Source organism: Lissotriton vulgaris, chromosome 10 (genome assembly GCF_964263255.1).
Source record: "Lissotriton vulgaris chromosome 10, aLisVul1.2, whole genome shotgun sequence".
NCBI lineage: Eukaryota > Metazoa > Chordata > Amphibia > Caudata > Salamandridae > Lissotriton > Lissotriton vulgaris.
Genome location: NC_141698.1, coordinates 56,068,026 through 56,081,938, shown reverse-complemented (window position 1 = coordinate 56,081,938; position 13,913 = coordinate 56,068,026). Strand labels below are relative to the sequence as shown.

The 13,913-nt window shown below is 43.3% G+C and overlaps 1 protein-coding gene across 1 annotated transcript in view; it reads left to right on the top strand.

Moving 5' to 3' along the window:
• The window catches only part of USP31 (ubiquitin specific peptidase 31), a 194,813-nt gene extending 181,424 nt beyond the window's left edge, over positions 1–13,389 (top strand). Inside the window, exons 15-16 of the mRNA XM_086940436.1 lie at positions 4,609–4,761; positions 10,113–13,389. Of these exons, the coding sequence (XP_086796562.1) occupies positions 4,609–4,761; positions 10,113–11,680 (1,721 nt within the window). The 3' untranslated portion in view covers positions 11,681–13,389. The remainder of the gene's footprint in view (positions 1–4,608; positions 4,762–10,112) is intronic.
• Positions 13,390–13,913: the final 524 nt, after the last annotated feature.

The window sequence follows — 13,913 nt, the reverse complement described above, 5'->3', positions numbered from 1 at the left end:
ATAGGAAGAAGGGTTAACTTTTTAATTCAAACATGTGACTGACTGATTCTAATTCTTCTGTGACAACTGTCAAGCACACTTATCACTAGTTATGCTATCTTCCTCATGTGCTGCTTCTCCACTGAAATGTCTCAACCTGTGCAATCCCCAATACCCTTGCTCTCCCTCTGTTGCTCACACCCGTAGCACTGCCCCACCACTTCCAACAATCACTTTAACAGAAAATCAAATTCCTGTGTGCGCCTGGATACCCTCACAGGTGATTAGCTGGGCTCTACCGATTCACATAACCGGACACTGGACCAGTCAGCTTTTGTTTGCTGGTGGAAAGCTCAGGCCTGCATGTTGAGTCAGCAAATCACAGGCCAGCAAGTGGAGTGCATCAAGGATTAGCAGACCCTCTCTAAAGAAACCAACACTTGGTCTGGAGGCCAGTGACGCAAAGGGAGGCTAATCAAATGAAGGCATCTTCATTTAAACCTCCGATATGTTCTTGACCTTGATGATCAGTGACTTTCTTCCATGGCAGACTGCTCCTCTAGGCCCCTCTCCTCTTTATTCAATATCGCCCAATAGTAAATTAGCATTTTATAAATTTGAGTTTACTAAAAAAAAAAAAAAAAATCGGTAATGTGACTGAACTAGAAACACATTCAGTCGAAACTATTTTCTGAAAACTTTGCAACCGAATTATAATAGCTCAGTTTTTCTGCCCGATTTTCTGTGTTCTCCCAGGGTCTGGTGGAGATTGAGACTCGATGGGGGGGCAAGTGCTGATTCGTTTCCTTATCAATCAGTTTCAAAATAGGTTTAGTAGGAAAGCAATTTGGGTGTGCCAATTAATCGGACATTTCTATTAAAATTTTAATTTAAGTCGCGGAAAGATGCCATCTTCTGTTTTTGAAGTCTACAAAGGCAATGATTCCTTTTGGAAACTAAGGGCTAAGCACATAGCTAAAATTTTCTAGTTCATGATTTTTTTTCAGAGAAAAATGAAGACTTGTCCGGTTTCAATACATCTTTCAGTGCCAGTGTTTTTTCAGCTTGAGTACCATGTTGTTAGAAGATCCTAAAAGTAAAAATCTCAGTGGTGCAGTATTGTGCAGTCTGTGACCCATAAGGAAACTGGTATATGAAATGAGATTCCCTCCACATGTAATTTTAATAATTTTGGGGGGCAAATCTTGTAAACAAATGATACAAAAAAGAAATGGCAAACCAAAGATCTTTGCAGATTTATGTATTATTAAAATTCACAAAAAAGCCATACTATTGTGTGATGACGCATTTGTGCTTTTTTCATTTTGCTGAATAGCATAGACAACAAGCTTTTGTAAAGCCAATAGGCTGGATAATGCTGTTGAAAGACCTATTGGCTATGGTTGTTCTTGTTATTAAATGCTGTAACAAAAATACGTACTTCTTGTAACATGCAAATTCAAACAATTTAATTATATGTAATGAGTTATGTTGTACTGTCAATTTACATAGGAATACTTTATTACACATTTTGTTTTAATTTTTAGATCTTGCTTGAGATACTGCATGAGCTGGTGATTGTGAGGGTTTATATTGTCAAAATACCACCAACTAGGTGCTTTTAGCCCACCAATTACTTAAGTTGGCTTCAATGTCCCTTCTCTTCCTTTTCACTTGGAGATGCTTGGATTGCCTGAGTTGGTGTGCCTTTCCCTGGCAGCCTTAAACAGGATTTAGAAGTACCTGGAGTTTGAAAACATTGTCCAGGTGCCTGCGAAGAAGAGGAAGGGCAGGGGTCATGGAAAACGCCTCAAATTACCACAGCCCAATAGGAAGCCGATTCGGAGGTCATGGCTGCCCTGGAAAACCTACATAAACTAGTCAAATGGCAAGCTGAAGGAGCCCCCTCTTGGGCAGAGTTCTGCCTGACGCAGAAGGAGTGCCTCACTCTTGAGGCCCTAAAGTGTCAAACCATGACTCAGGCATATGGTTATCGTCTCATCTATTTGGAGAATTGTCTCCTGTATAGTCAATGTAAGGTTCCCTGAGCCGGGGTCAGTCAGTGCTACCAGGCCTTCCTTCTGGACTTGGCTTATAAAATCCCCCAGGCAGGACATCTAGGACAGGGCAAAACCTTTGACCAACTGGTCAACAACTTTTATTGGGCCTGGTTAATGAGGCAATCCAATGCATTCTGCAAATCATTTGTATCGTGCCAGGCCAGTGGGAAATCATGGTTGAAGCGAAAGAATCCCCTGCTTCCGTTCACTCTAGTGAGAGTACTTTTTAAAGTGTGAACATTGTTGGGCCTCTGGACCATAAGACTGCTTTAGGCAACTTTTTATCCTGGTCTTGATGTCTATGCCACCTGGTACCCTGACATCGGAGGGTACTGACTGCAGTCACGGTGGCCATGGGACTGATGGGGCTATTTACATGTGTTTTCCCAAAAGAGGTTGTGTCTGACAAGGGCACAAACTAAACATTCTGCTTACATGAAGTCAGTGTGGGCGGAGTGAGGTGTAACCTACAAGTTCTCCACTTCATAACACCCCCAGATCAATGGGCTTTTTGAAAGATTCAAGAAGTCCCTAAAAGGCATGATTATCGGCCTACCAGAAGCCATGAGGCATACGTGGGACGTCTTGCTACCATGCCTGCTATTTGCCTACAGGTAAGTGCCTCAGAAGGGGGTGGGGTTCAGTCCAGTTGAATCTCTGTCCTTCACTTTTTTTCCATGTATGTTTTCTTCCTTGGGGCAAGTGCAGATTAATTTCTTGAGTAGTGTTCTGCGCTGCTTTTACTCGGATTATGGTACTTTTTTTAATAGTATTTATTTTTTGCTTATGCTTGCAATACAACTTTAAACTGTCAAAGTCGAAGCTCAAGCTTCCTGTTATTTCCAAGAGCTGAATATAAACTACTAACATTTACAAAACTTCGTGGCATATGACCAATTTCCAAAACTTACATTTCGGCTGCTTGCTGCTTTTGCTACAATGAGGAATCTGTAAACATAGTTTAAAACTGTTCCGAGACAGAATATTTTTTCTGAATTAACATTTACTGCTGTCATGTTTACATATTTGTTGGTTATCTCTTTTATAATCTAAAGAAGTCTTTACTTATGAACACATGATTTCAAAACGTTTTTCACCTTCTGTACCCACCCCTGACCCCTAAAACTACCCTTACCTCCCTTTACCTCTGTCCACCTCAAACCTTAAAATCACGCTCACCTCAGTTTACCTCGACTTCCCCCTCGACCCTAAATTCTCCTTTACCCCCTTTACATCTATCCACCCCAGTCCTCAAGTCACCCGCACCCCTTTTTACCTCTACCCATCCCTGAAATCATTTTATTAAATAACGTAAAAAGTATGCTATTGAAGAAAAAAATAGCTATGTGGTAAAGTACTGCATATTAAACTTACAAATACTTACCAGTATTTGTAAGTGCATGGTAAAAACTACTTCATCAAGGTATTGCTTGGTAAAGGATGGTTTCCATCAGGCAGAACACATTCCGTCCTCCCCCCTTCCTTCCTTAAACACTCTCCTGAATTCACCCTAGTACCCATAAATGTTGTGGTGGCATTGTTGGTTGTTTTCATGCCGTTCAGTTTGGCTGGTGGGCACCTTCGCCTCTTTGACAGTCTTTCCTCTCCCTCCCTACAGCCCCTACAGCCTATATTGTAGGTCTCACCTGTAGCAAAGCATCAGCTGTTAGCAAGACATTTTGTTTACTTGGAAGGGGCTTTGTCTAACTTTCAGCCAAATTGCACAGTAGCCCAGCTACTGTACCACATGGCTAGAAGAATTTGACAATGCTTGTGGCTCTCCTATAGACAAGACCTATTGGCATTCCCAATTCTTGTTACTCACAGGTGCATGCACCATTGATTGGATGTTTTTGAAGCATAGGCAGTCTGGCAAAATGAATAAGCAAAAAACAAACCTGAACTGAGTTGCTGTTACTGATATGTCTAATAAAGATGTTGCCTCACTGCTTGTTCCCTTGATGCAACGGTGTGATATTGGTAAAAAATTGTTATCTCCACTTGCATGTTTTTCACATTCAACAATCCAGCGGATCCGCATTGCAAAACATCAAGCCTTTACACATCTGTTTTATTATTGTTACCATTGAGTAGTTTCACAGATCTTGTTTGGAAGAGAAGATGCATAAATATTTCTGTGATTTAAAGGACTTGACATTTCGATTTCTGAACCATTCATAAGGGATTACATTGACAAGGAAGTTGGATATTTCATAACTATAACTTGGTGTTCACCACACCACATACCCAGTATTAGTGACTGCAGCTTCAAGAGTACCTCGCCACAAATCTGAGACTACTTGATTTTCAGCAGATCAAGAAATTATTGGGATTTGTATTCCTCAAGCTTGTCTCCAAATTTTGCCTGAGCTCTCCACCACCTATTCTCTAAATATTTTTGTTTCAAGTTCTATAAAATTAGGTTATAGCCATTGTGCTGGACAGACTCGTCTCATGGTTGTCTCTATAAATATTTTAAAGTTTGTACACCTGTGTGTTCTATTAATTCATCTCTCAGCTTTGTTTGAGCAATCCTCTCCACCCCTGAAGTAATGTTTCTCTTTTTCAGGTTCTACAAGCTCTTCTCTCTGTGAGCACTGGGTGAGCAGGCTACCAGGTAGCAAACAGCCTAGTGTTACCTCTGCAGCTTCCTCACGGCGCACCTCTTTAGCCTCACTGTCAGAATCAGTGGAACTGACAGGCGAGCGGAGTGAAGATGATGGTATGTATGCATAGCAGACGCTTTTCTATTTCAGGGGCAAGTTTTTGTGTGCTTAACATAGTATTATGAGGCATTATAGACCACAATCCTAGCTGTTTACTACAAACATTGGACCCTTTTCTAAAGTTTCTTTAGTTGGTGTATTAGGTTGGGTCTTAGTTGTCTGCTATAAACCAAAAGTAATAGGCAATTTAGTGCAGACTTAAAGAATACATTGGCCCTGCAGAATTAAGAGATGTGATTATTTTTTCTCCTGTCTCTTCTCATGTGATTGAAGCTGTATCAGGGAATCTAAGGAGAAAAGCACAATTCTTTGTCATTTCTACAGTAAAAAGGAGCAGCATGAAGAATTGTGGTGGTGGTGGTGGGGGGGGGGGGGGGTTGTAGAGGGATATTCTAAAATATCTACTTCCCCAATAAGCTAGCTGATTTACTTGTCCTGTTTAAAAATAAAAAAATGCACTAGTAACTGTTGTTGCCATGTAATGAGTTGACAACTTGTGGCAGCATTCTCCTCATATCAGAGATATGTTGATGGCCTCGGATCATGTAGGGATGATATGTTGGATTCTAGCAAATCTGTGATCATACATCTTTGTGTGTACTGTACTCGAAGCATATCAGGGCTTTATTTATATTGAACCTTAAATTATTCACACACATTCCATATGCATAGACTTTATGGACTAATGGGCTCTGTTTTAGGCTATCTTTCAAATCCTGATCAAGCTTGGATTATTCCATCTCAGTCCTTTTACTGGAGATCTGATCATAGAGCCATTCAGGATGTCATTGCTCTCTTTCTTTCTTTAGTTTGAGGAACCAGGTTGAGAATTGCTCGGGCTGAATTTTAACCATTCACTCAAGTTCAAAACTGTTCCTGTACATTAACTTAGATTCGACTTTCTTTCCACTGCTGAGGTTGCCAAACAAGAGTCAAGGAGATCTCCTGCAGTCTTAACATTCTCCACCTCGACACATCCAGTAGTTTTCAGCAAATCACTTCATCTCATTGTGCATATTAAGTGCTACATTTGTTACTTAACATTTGCATTTCACAACTGTACAACGTCTCGTCCGATTCGAAGTGTTACTGGCTGTCTATGCAAATAAGTTTGGCTTACTCTCACAAGTTTGTATTTTTACTCACAAAATGATTTACTTCATGATGATTGTGTGAGAAAATCGACCCTCAGGCTGGAAAAAGGTGGAAAGTGGGTTTTACAGGGCATGAATACCCTGTGTGTTTGTGCACACCCTTAGCATCCATTTTTAGGGATAGTTACCAACTCCTCTCACCCATTCTGCCGTCCTGAAAAAAGGCTAGGTATTTACTTGTGACAAGGTCAAGAATAAAATCTTCTTTTTCAGGGTGGGAAGGAAGTTTATGGTTGAGGAGGGGAGTCAATACATTTTAAACAATCCTCTTATGACCAAATGTATGCATGTATAGTTAGAAATGTAAAAATGGAATTCACAAACATTTGCTAGATTTAAGTCTAGATGCCTGCAGTTGTCACAGGCTTCCAGGCCTGCTACAAAACTTGAGTTCATGAACGTTGTGAATCTGCACCAATATAAAGTGAGAGACTTGCGTATGCACTTCTGTGACTTGCTTTACGAATGGAAATGTTCCCCTTGTGCTGGTAAGTGGCACCATATGTTTCTGCTATGTCTTCATTCTGGCCTTGAAATGGCAGAGCTAAGCTGCACATAAGCGCAACCCTCTGCACTGATGTGAGAACCTTTTTTTCTTGCTCCTTTCGACTTGGACCCAGAGCTGTACTCTCAACTTCGTTGGCTCCCAAAATTCACAGGCAGTTGTTGACATCTCCGCAAATTACGGCCTATGATGTGCTATCAAATGACTAAGGCACAACCAATGGTTGTACGTTCAGGTCCTTAGCCTCTTTCTCTGCACCAGCACCTACTGACGACACCGTGAAGAGACATGCAGTTAAAAACGTTTGTGTATATACAGGAGGAGGGAAACAATGGGCTAAAGAAGTTAGAGATCTAGTGCCTGAATTCCAAATAATGGAACATGCCCTGATGATGATCCCATCTTTCACTTAGGGATCAAAATGTTGACATGAGTTATTTGCCAGTTCTTAGATATGTTGATGCCTATAAACAAATAATTATATTTTATGATGGGTAGTCCTAAGCACAGATTATTCACCTTGTAAATATTTCCCCAGTTGGCTTATTGTATCCTGCACACTGGTTGGTCATGTCGTGTGGCTCTGTGTCGACCTGCTCCAGAAGTGATGAGCGAGGCTGCATACGAGGGCCACCGAGATGTGCTGGTGTTAGTTCCTTTCTTTCTATGTCTTCCAACATAGATTCAAAGCTGCTACTCTCTACATTGTCAAGTCGTTTTTTTTTCACCAAATATTTCTTTCCAGTAGGCAACGGAAAAAATATCACCCCCCAAAATTATACAGTTTAAATCTTGTAGGCACTGTCGCACTCGGATGTCCTGTGACAGATCCCCATGAGATATGTCTGTTGTGCCTGGGGCAGAAGCATGAATCCAAGCCTGTGATGAGAGTCCCCAAATGACCGTAAAGACCTTACTATACCATGTGGCAGAACTTTGTTGCTAAACTCCGAAGACTCAATTCTGTGACCGGCCGAAGACTAAAGAGTCCCATTCCTGTGATAGGTCCCCGTCACGGGTTGAGGTCTTCGAGGAAGTCTAAGAAGCATAAGAAATCTAAGCGTTAATCAGCCCTTTCCCACTGCTCTTGAAATCCAGAAAGGGTGCATAGGCATCAGTGTGCCTCCTAATTTCACTCCCGAGGAGCCAACCTAGAGTTTTGCCCAGATGCAACTTGAATTTCCAGGTCTGTCTGGGAAGTTTTAGCAAATAGAGGCCTTTATGGAAGCCATGCTGTGTGTGTTTTTCATGCTTCCGGCTCTTTCTGGTGCACCTTTGGGCACCAAGGATCCAGCCGAGATCACACTGGGGGTCCAACCTTAGCGTCAACTGTGCCTCCAGAAACCTGCACAGGGTTCCGTACCAGCTTCAGTGCAACCTCCATTCCGGCCCCTCTCTGGGCCGGTTGCTTTCTCATTGCTGCTTGTAGAGGAACTTGTTCCCACAGTAGTCTCTGACTGAGTCCTAATTGATCGACCTCAACCTAGTCCGCAACCTGATCCTTTGGGGACTAAGCAGATAACCATTCCCTGAGACTTCCTACCATACAGTAGAGCTCAACCCTACCTCAGCTCGGATTCTGATAATGACTGATGAAAATGACAGATTTGCCCCTCAATATGATGAGGACAATTGATAGGCTGGAATGCAGGATGCCAGTGCTCTGGACAATTCTCCAGACACTGGGCGTGTCTGTCCCCCCTGGTTCTACAAATGACAGGAGTGCCTCTTATCCAGTGGTCATGAGATGGCCTGCAGTGGCCCTTGACCTGTGACTCTCCAAAGTGGAGGCCCAAACTAATATGACAGGGTTTCTTCAGCCTGGCCAGCAAATATTTACTTGCATTTAATGAGGCATTAACAAATACTCTTTTAGGAACTTGGGCAAAACCATGTTCTGGGCCTCCAGTTAATTAATTATTTTTTTAAAATACAATTCCCTACACCAGGGAGATTGGTGGCATCCAGCAGCATAGTTAACTCGAACACCTTCCCCATGAATCCTCATGATCGTGAGTCTAAGTGCATGGAAACTTTTGTCAAGCTCAGGTTTTTTTCGGCTAGCCTTACTTTGCACTCAGTCAGTACCAGCTGCCTTCCAGGCCGCTACAGTCCTGCTTTGTGGGATGCAGTTGGTCAAATCTGACAGTTCCTGAGGGCCTATGGGGGTCTTTAGCCCAAGCTATACAGGATGGCCAGGATGCAGCAAAGTTTGTGATGTGGTCTGGCCTTAACACAACTGACTGCTTGTCTTTAGCAATTGGCGCGAGAGTGGTGTAATGCCGACACGCCTGGCTGAAGTCTAATAGCTTCTTAGAGGATGTCCTGGCATCTTTGATGGAAATACCCTTTTATGGCTCTTGCCTCTTTGTTTAAAAGGCAGTGTTGGTCCTTGAATGCTTTTAGGAGACTTGTACCACAGTGTGTTCCCCTGGAGATGTCCGCTCCCTCGAGACAATGCCCTCTCAGTGTTTTCCGGAGGAAGGACAAATTTAAAAGGCTCCATCTGGCCCAGGTGATTTCTCCCCTGCGTACAGGAGACTGGATGCAGTATGGCACTCGCAGGACTCTTATTTTCATATACCCATCTTGCAGGCCCACATACGTTACCTGCAGTTCCGAGTGGATCAGAAGCATTTCAAATTTAGGGTGATCCCTTTTGCTTTACCTGTGCCCCTCATGTGTTCACCAAAGTGATGGCAGTACTCGCTGCACACCTTTGAAGATCTTCAATACCAGTCTTCCCGTACCTTGATGACTGGCTGTTGAAGGTGGACTCTTCCTAGGCAGTCAGACAACCTTCAGATGAAGACAAACCTAACATCGTTGGGTTCACTAGCAACAATCATTCCTGACTCCTTTGCAGACGTCCCAGTGGGTACAGTGTTGGGGAAACAATCTGATTACATCCAGGGTTTGGAGGAGACTGCAAAAGATCTGCAGTGGTTACTGCTAGACCGCAATTTGGCCAGTGACACACAGACCCCTCTCCTTGCCCCACACAGATCTGACAGCGCCACGGATGCATTACTGCTCGTTTTGGGGGACCTCTGGGAGAGGTGAAGATTTGAGGACATTGGTCTCTCTGCAGACACCTGCCTCCACATCAATATGTTGGAGTTATGGGTGATCAGTTTGCTGTTCAGCGCGTTCCTAGCATCCATGGAGGGGATACTGGGAACAGGTACTCCCAGACAACATCAATGCCATGTTATTACTGCGAGATGGAGTGGGTTTTGGGACTTGTGCTAGGAGGGTCTATTAAGAAACTTTCGTCCACATGCAGGGTACCGCTTACATGCTTCTTCTGGCCACCGTGGAGCCATATGGCACCACCTACTGGCATACAGGGAGCTTTGCTGGAAAAATCTTTCCATTCAATCAGGTCAGGTGGCTGAAATATTCTAAAGGTGGGGAATCTGCAATTAGAGTATCAACCAGAAAAAGCTTTATCGTCATGCTTACATAGAGAATGTCTTTAAGTTTATATATTTAAATTTATGACTGATTTACCACTCACACAGCAGAGGTTTCCCAAACTAATCTGAAAAAATGTAAATACTTCAGTATTTGTGCATGCACCACCTATTAAGCATGATTTCCAAGTCCAAAGGATGTAGTCTTTCAAGCTAAAAGCTATTGACGTCTGTGCTGCAGTTTTAAAGAATAACTGTATTTTTTCTTTCAGGTGGATTCTCCACACGCCCATTTGTCCGAAGCGTACAGCGTCAGAGCTTGTCCTGCAGGTCATCTGTCACAAGCCCTCTGGCATCTAATGAAAACTGCTTCCGCCCATCATGGTCCCTATCTGCCAAACTGCTTATGCGTTCCAGCTCGCCCTCCCCAAGCCATGCTGCTGCATCCACTTTGACCAAAATCGGCGAGACTGCGGCTGATGACGACAAAGTCTCCACATCCTGTTTTGGCAGTTTGAGGAATCTTTCTAGCAGTTACTTGGATCACAGTGATAGCAGTAGACGTGAAAACAAGGGAACTGGGAAAGCACCACTTGCGATGATGGAAACAACATTGCGGGATGAAACTAATGTAAAGAAGCCCAGTTCTGGCCTCCTTGACGTGCAGAGCATAGGCTCAGGGCAGCATGGCAGGAAAAGCCCAAAGATGGATCCGTTTGACAATAACAATCAGATTGCCTTTGTTGATCAGAGTGACTCCGTGGAAACCTCGCCAGTAAAAGAGAGCAGACCCTGCAGTTCTGTAGGCTTAGTGGGACAGAAAGGGGACACTGTCTCCACGGGTATGTCCAGCACCAACAAAGAGCATCATCAAGACAAAAGTTCGAGAAAAGGACGGACGCTTGTTGATAAGGAAGCCATCCCTTCTCAGCCTTCTGTCACCCCTCTGCCAAAGAAGCCCCAAAAGACCTCCAGTTCTGGAAGCAAAGGTGACTCTTTAAAGGCAGTTGCACGGCGTACCTCATCTACGTCTGCCTCTGGGTCAGGGACGCCGAAAAAAGGTCCATCTAATGCTCAGGAGACAGCCGCACCAGCTGCACCATCTAAACAAAAACCGTGCCCAGCCACAGCCTCTCCCTCTGTATCACTCAAGAAGACCGCGCCGGCAGCCCCATCAGCTAAGGGCGCAACTGGGCCTCCTTCCTCGTCTATAAAAGGCCGGACATGCGAGAGAACTCTTAGTAGAGAAAGCTCCAAAGTTAGCCTTGGAACTGAAAAATCTATTGCTCCTGGCAACCCCAAGGTAGCCACAAATTCCCCTCGGACTTCACAGCCCAAAGCAGTAGATGGGAAAGCGGCAAGCACACAGCTTAGAAGCTTGTCGATGGCAAGTCTACGGTCCTCCAGCGGAAGCACTAAACCGTGTCTCAAGAGGGATAGCAAGTCTGAGGACAAGGGGTTGTCTTTTTTCAAATCTGCCCTACGGCAGAAGGAGACACGTAGGTCAACTGATCTTGGTAAGACCACCATGCTTTCCAAAAAAACAGCTGGTGGGTCTTCCAAGTCAGACAGCAAATCTTCAGTAGATGAGAAGTCTGAAAAAACCAAGTCCTCGTCTTGCTCTGAGCAGGCCAGCATAAACCGCACTGCAAAAGAGCGCCTGTCGGCTAAAGCTCAAACGTCCACAAGACATTCTTTGCTAGGATCACAGAAGTCAAAGTCTTCCACATCTGACACTACACAACCGGTTGCTAATGGGAAAAAAAATGTAACCAAGCCTTTGAAAAAGCTTTCTTCTAGCGCCAATTCTTCTGTACAGTTGGCCCACAAAACTCAGTGATGGTATCTGTTACCCAGGTGCTTTCAAAGTCAGCACTACAAGAAAAGTGACTTCTCTAGTAGTTTGAATATAGTATGTCTGCTGTTAATTTATTGAGCTACTCCTAATGTTGCCTGTTTGCGCACACCCTTCTTCCAATCTGATATCAAGCCAAATAAGAAAGCCCAAATACAATGCTCATTTTCACCAGTCCCATTACACCCTCACTGCTCTTTTTACGAAGGTTTTTTTCTGCTGTTGTCAGAATTACATTTGTGACAGAGCTGCATTCATTCCTCATTGTGTTCCGTGGAAAGCAGAATGCAACCACCTTGTGTGCTTGGCTTTAGTGAAAAAGGGACCAGGCGTTTGGTAAATTAGTGTCAATGGTCAATTTTGTTTCCTCCTGTCGCTTTCCAAAGCACAACTCTTTGCTATCTTGCCCACTAGTTAAGTGAAAGAGAAAGATTTGTGTTAAAATGCTGTGGTTAATAGAAAGAACCGGGCTAGCCCTTTGTACCTGAAGGGATGAAATTCTTGTTCAGAGAATTACTGCCTGCGTTTTTAAGAAAAACTCAGTGGTGACGTAAACTAACTGAAGTATGGAAAGTCAGTAGTGTATCACTAGGAAAGAAAAACTAGCGTTGTGTATCATTGTTACATGAGAACACAGTTTTCGAGATGTTAAGAAATCACTCGAATTGGAAACACGGGCGTGTGACCAGAATTAAGATATAAAGAAATTGTATTTTGGAATGGAGAATAGAGGTCCCATCTTGGTAATCATTCGGCTATTGGATGACAGAGAAGGTTCCAGCTTTATAAATGTAATTGGTAACAAGCCAAGTTCTTGGAATGGGCTTCGCTCAATTGGTGCTGCATTGATAGTCTGCGCATAGTTGCCTTGATAGTCTGAGGTTTGTGGTTATTAACTTAATGGGCATTACAAAGAAGAATATGGGGTGCCTTTCGATAGTTTATTGAACATGTAATGATAGTTTATTGAACATGAAAAAAATAAATTAAAGATTGACACTTTGAAATTAATAGGTCATTGTTAGGAAGAGATTTCCAGTATTATAAAAATAATGGCACACAGGAGTTAAAGAAGGGAATCGAGCTACAGGGAACCTTAATGGCTTGCCAGAACTGACTTCAGAGGTGTCCTAGAGAACAAATGAAGGTGCAATAACTAGAAAAGGTTTTAAGCACATATGGACACAAATAGGTTAAAAATGAGAGGAAGGGCTCAGATTATGTGCATTAATTGATCTTAACCCCATGCGTGCGGGGCGTATTCCCCGCCTGGGCGGAGTCATGACGGAACGGTTCCGTCATCAGCACAGCTCAACCGACGCTGATGACGGAACCGTTCCGTCATCAGCATCGAAGGGGTTAATGTTTGTTAGGAAACAACAATGCTTAATTCTTCAGTCTCGCTTTATGCATCGGTATGGCTTGCAGGTCTGTGATGCTTTTTTGCTTGGTTTGCCTTCCACGGATTTCTGCTGCATCCCTTTCTATGACACCCCACTCAAGCACATGTCTGCCAGTAGGTTGTACATGTGCATGCACACTCTTTGGCTCACACGTCAATGAACGCATGCCAACATTCTTGCCAAAGGAGATCTTTCATAATAATTCACGCCTGCTGATGTTGGCCATGGCAATCATTGACTGCCGACTTCTATCATGCGCACATGACTGATGCACTGCCACCCACCCCATGCTTTTGCGCACATGACTGATGCACTGCCACCCACCCCATGCTTTTGCCAATCTTACTTTGCCCATAAGGGAAAGTGACGTGAGTGAACTAGCACTGTCCTCCCAGGGATTTGCCAGGCTGTGGTTGTTTTAGAACCAAACTGTGACCCTGTCTATTTTACGAACTACAAATACAATGTGAAATATGTTTGCTAATGTTGTATGCGACAATATGGAAACATGGCAGAAAATCAATATCCATTGCTTTGAAATGAGAACCAAGTACCCTTCCCTTCTCAAAAATAATAGCTTCTCATGGTTCCTTAGTCTCTTTAAATATTGTACGAAAACGGGCTGGACCTAGGAAGCCTTTCCTTGTTAGAAATAGAAACCAAGTGCGGTGCTCTCCCTCCAACTTCCATTGAAGAGATTCTGCCCAATATCTGTTGCTCCTCAGTTGACATTGTTTTCAGAGTGGCAGTGGTGCTAAACAGCTAGGTAAAGTTTTTCAAGTCTGGTTGACTATTACCTCTTTTTCTATGATGTA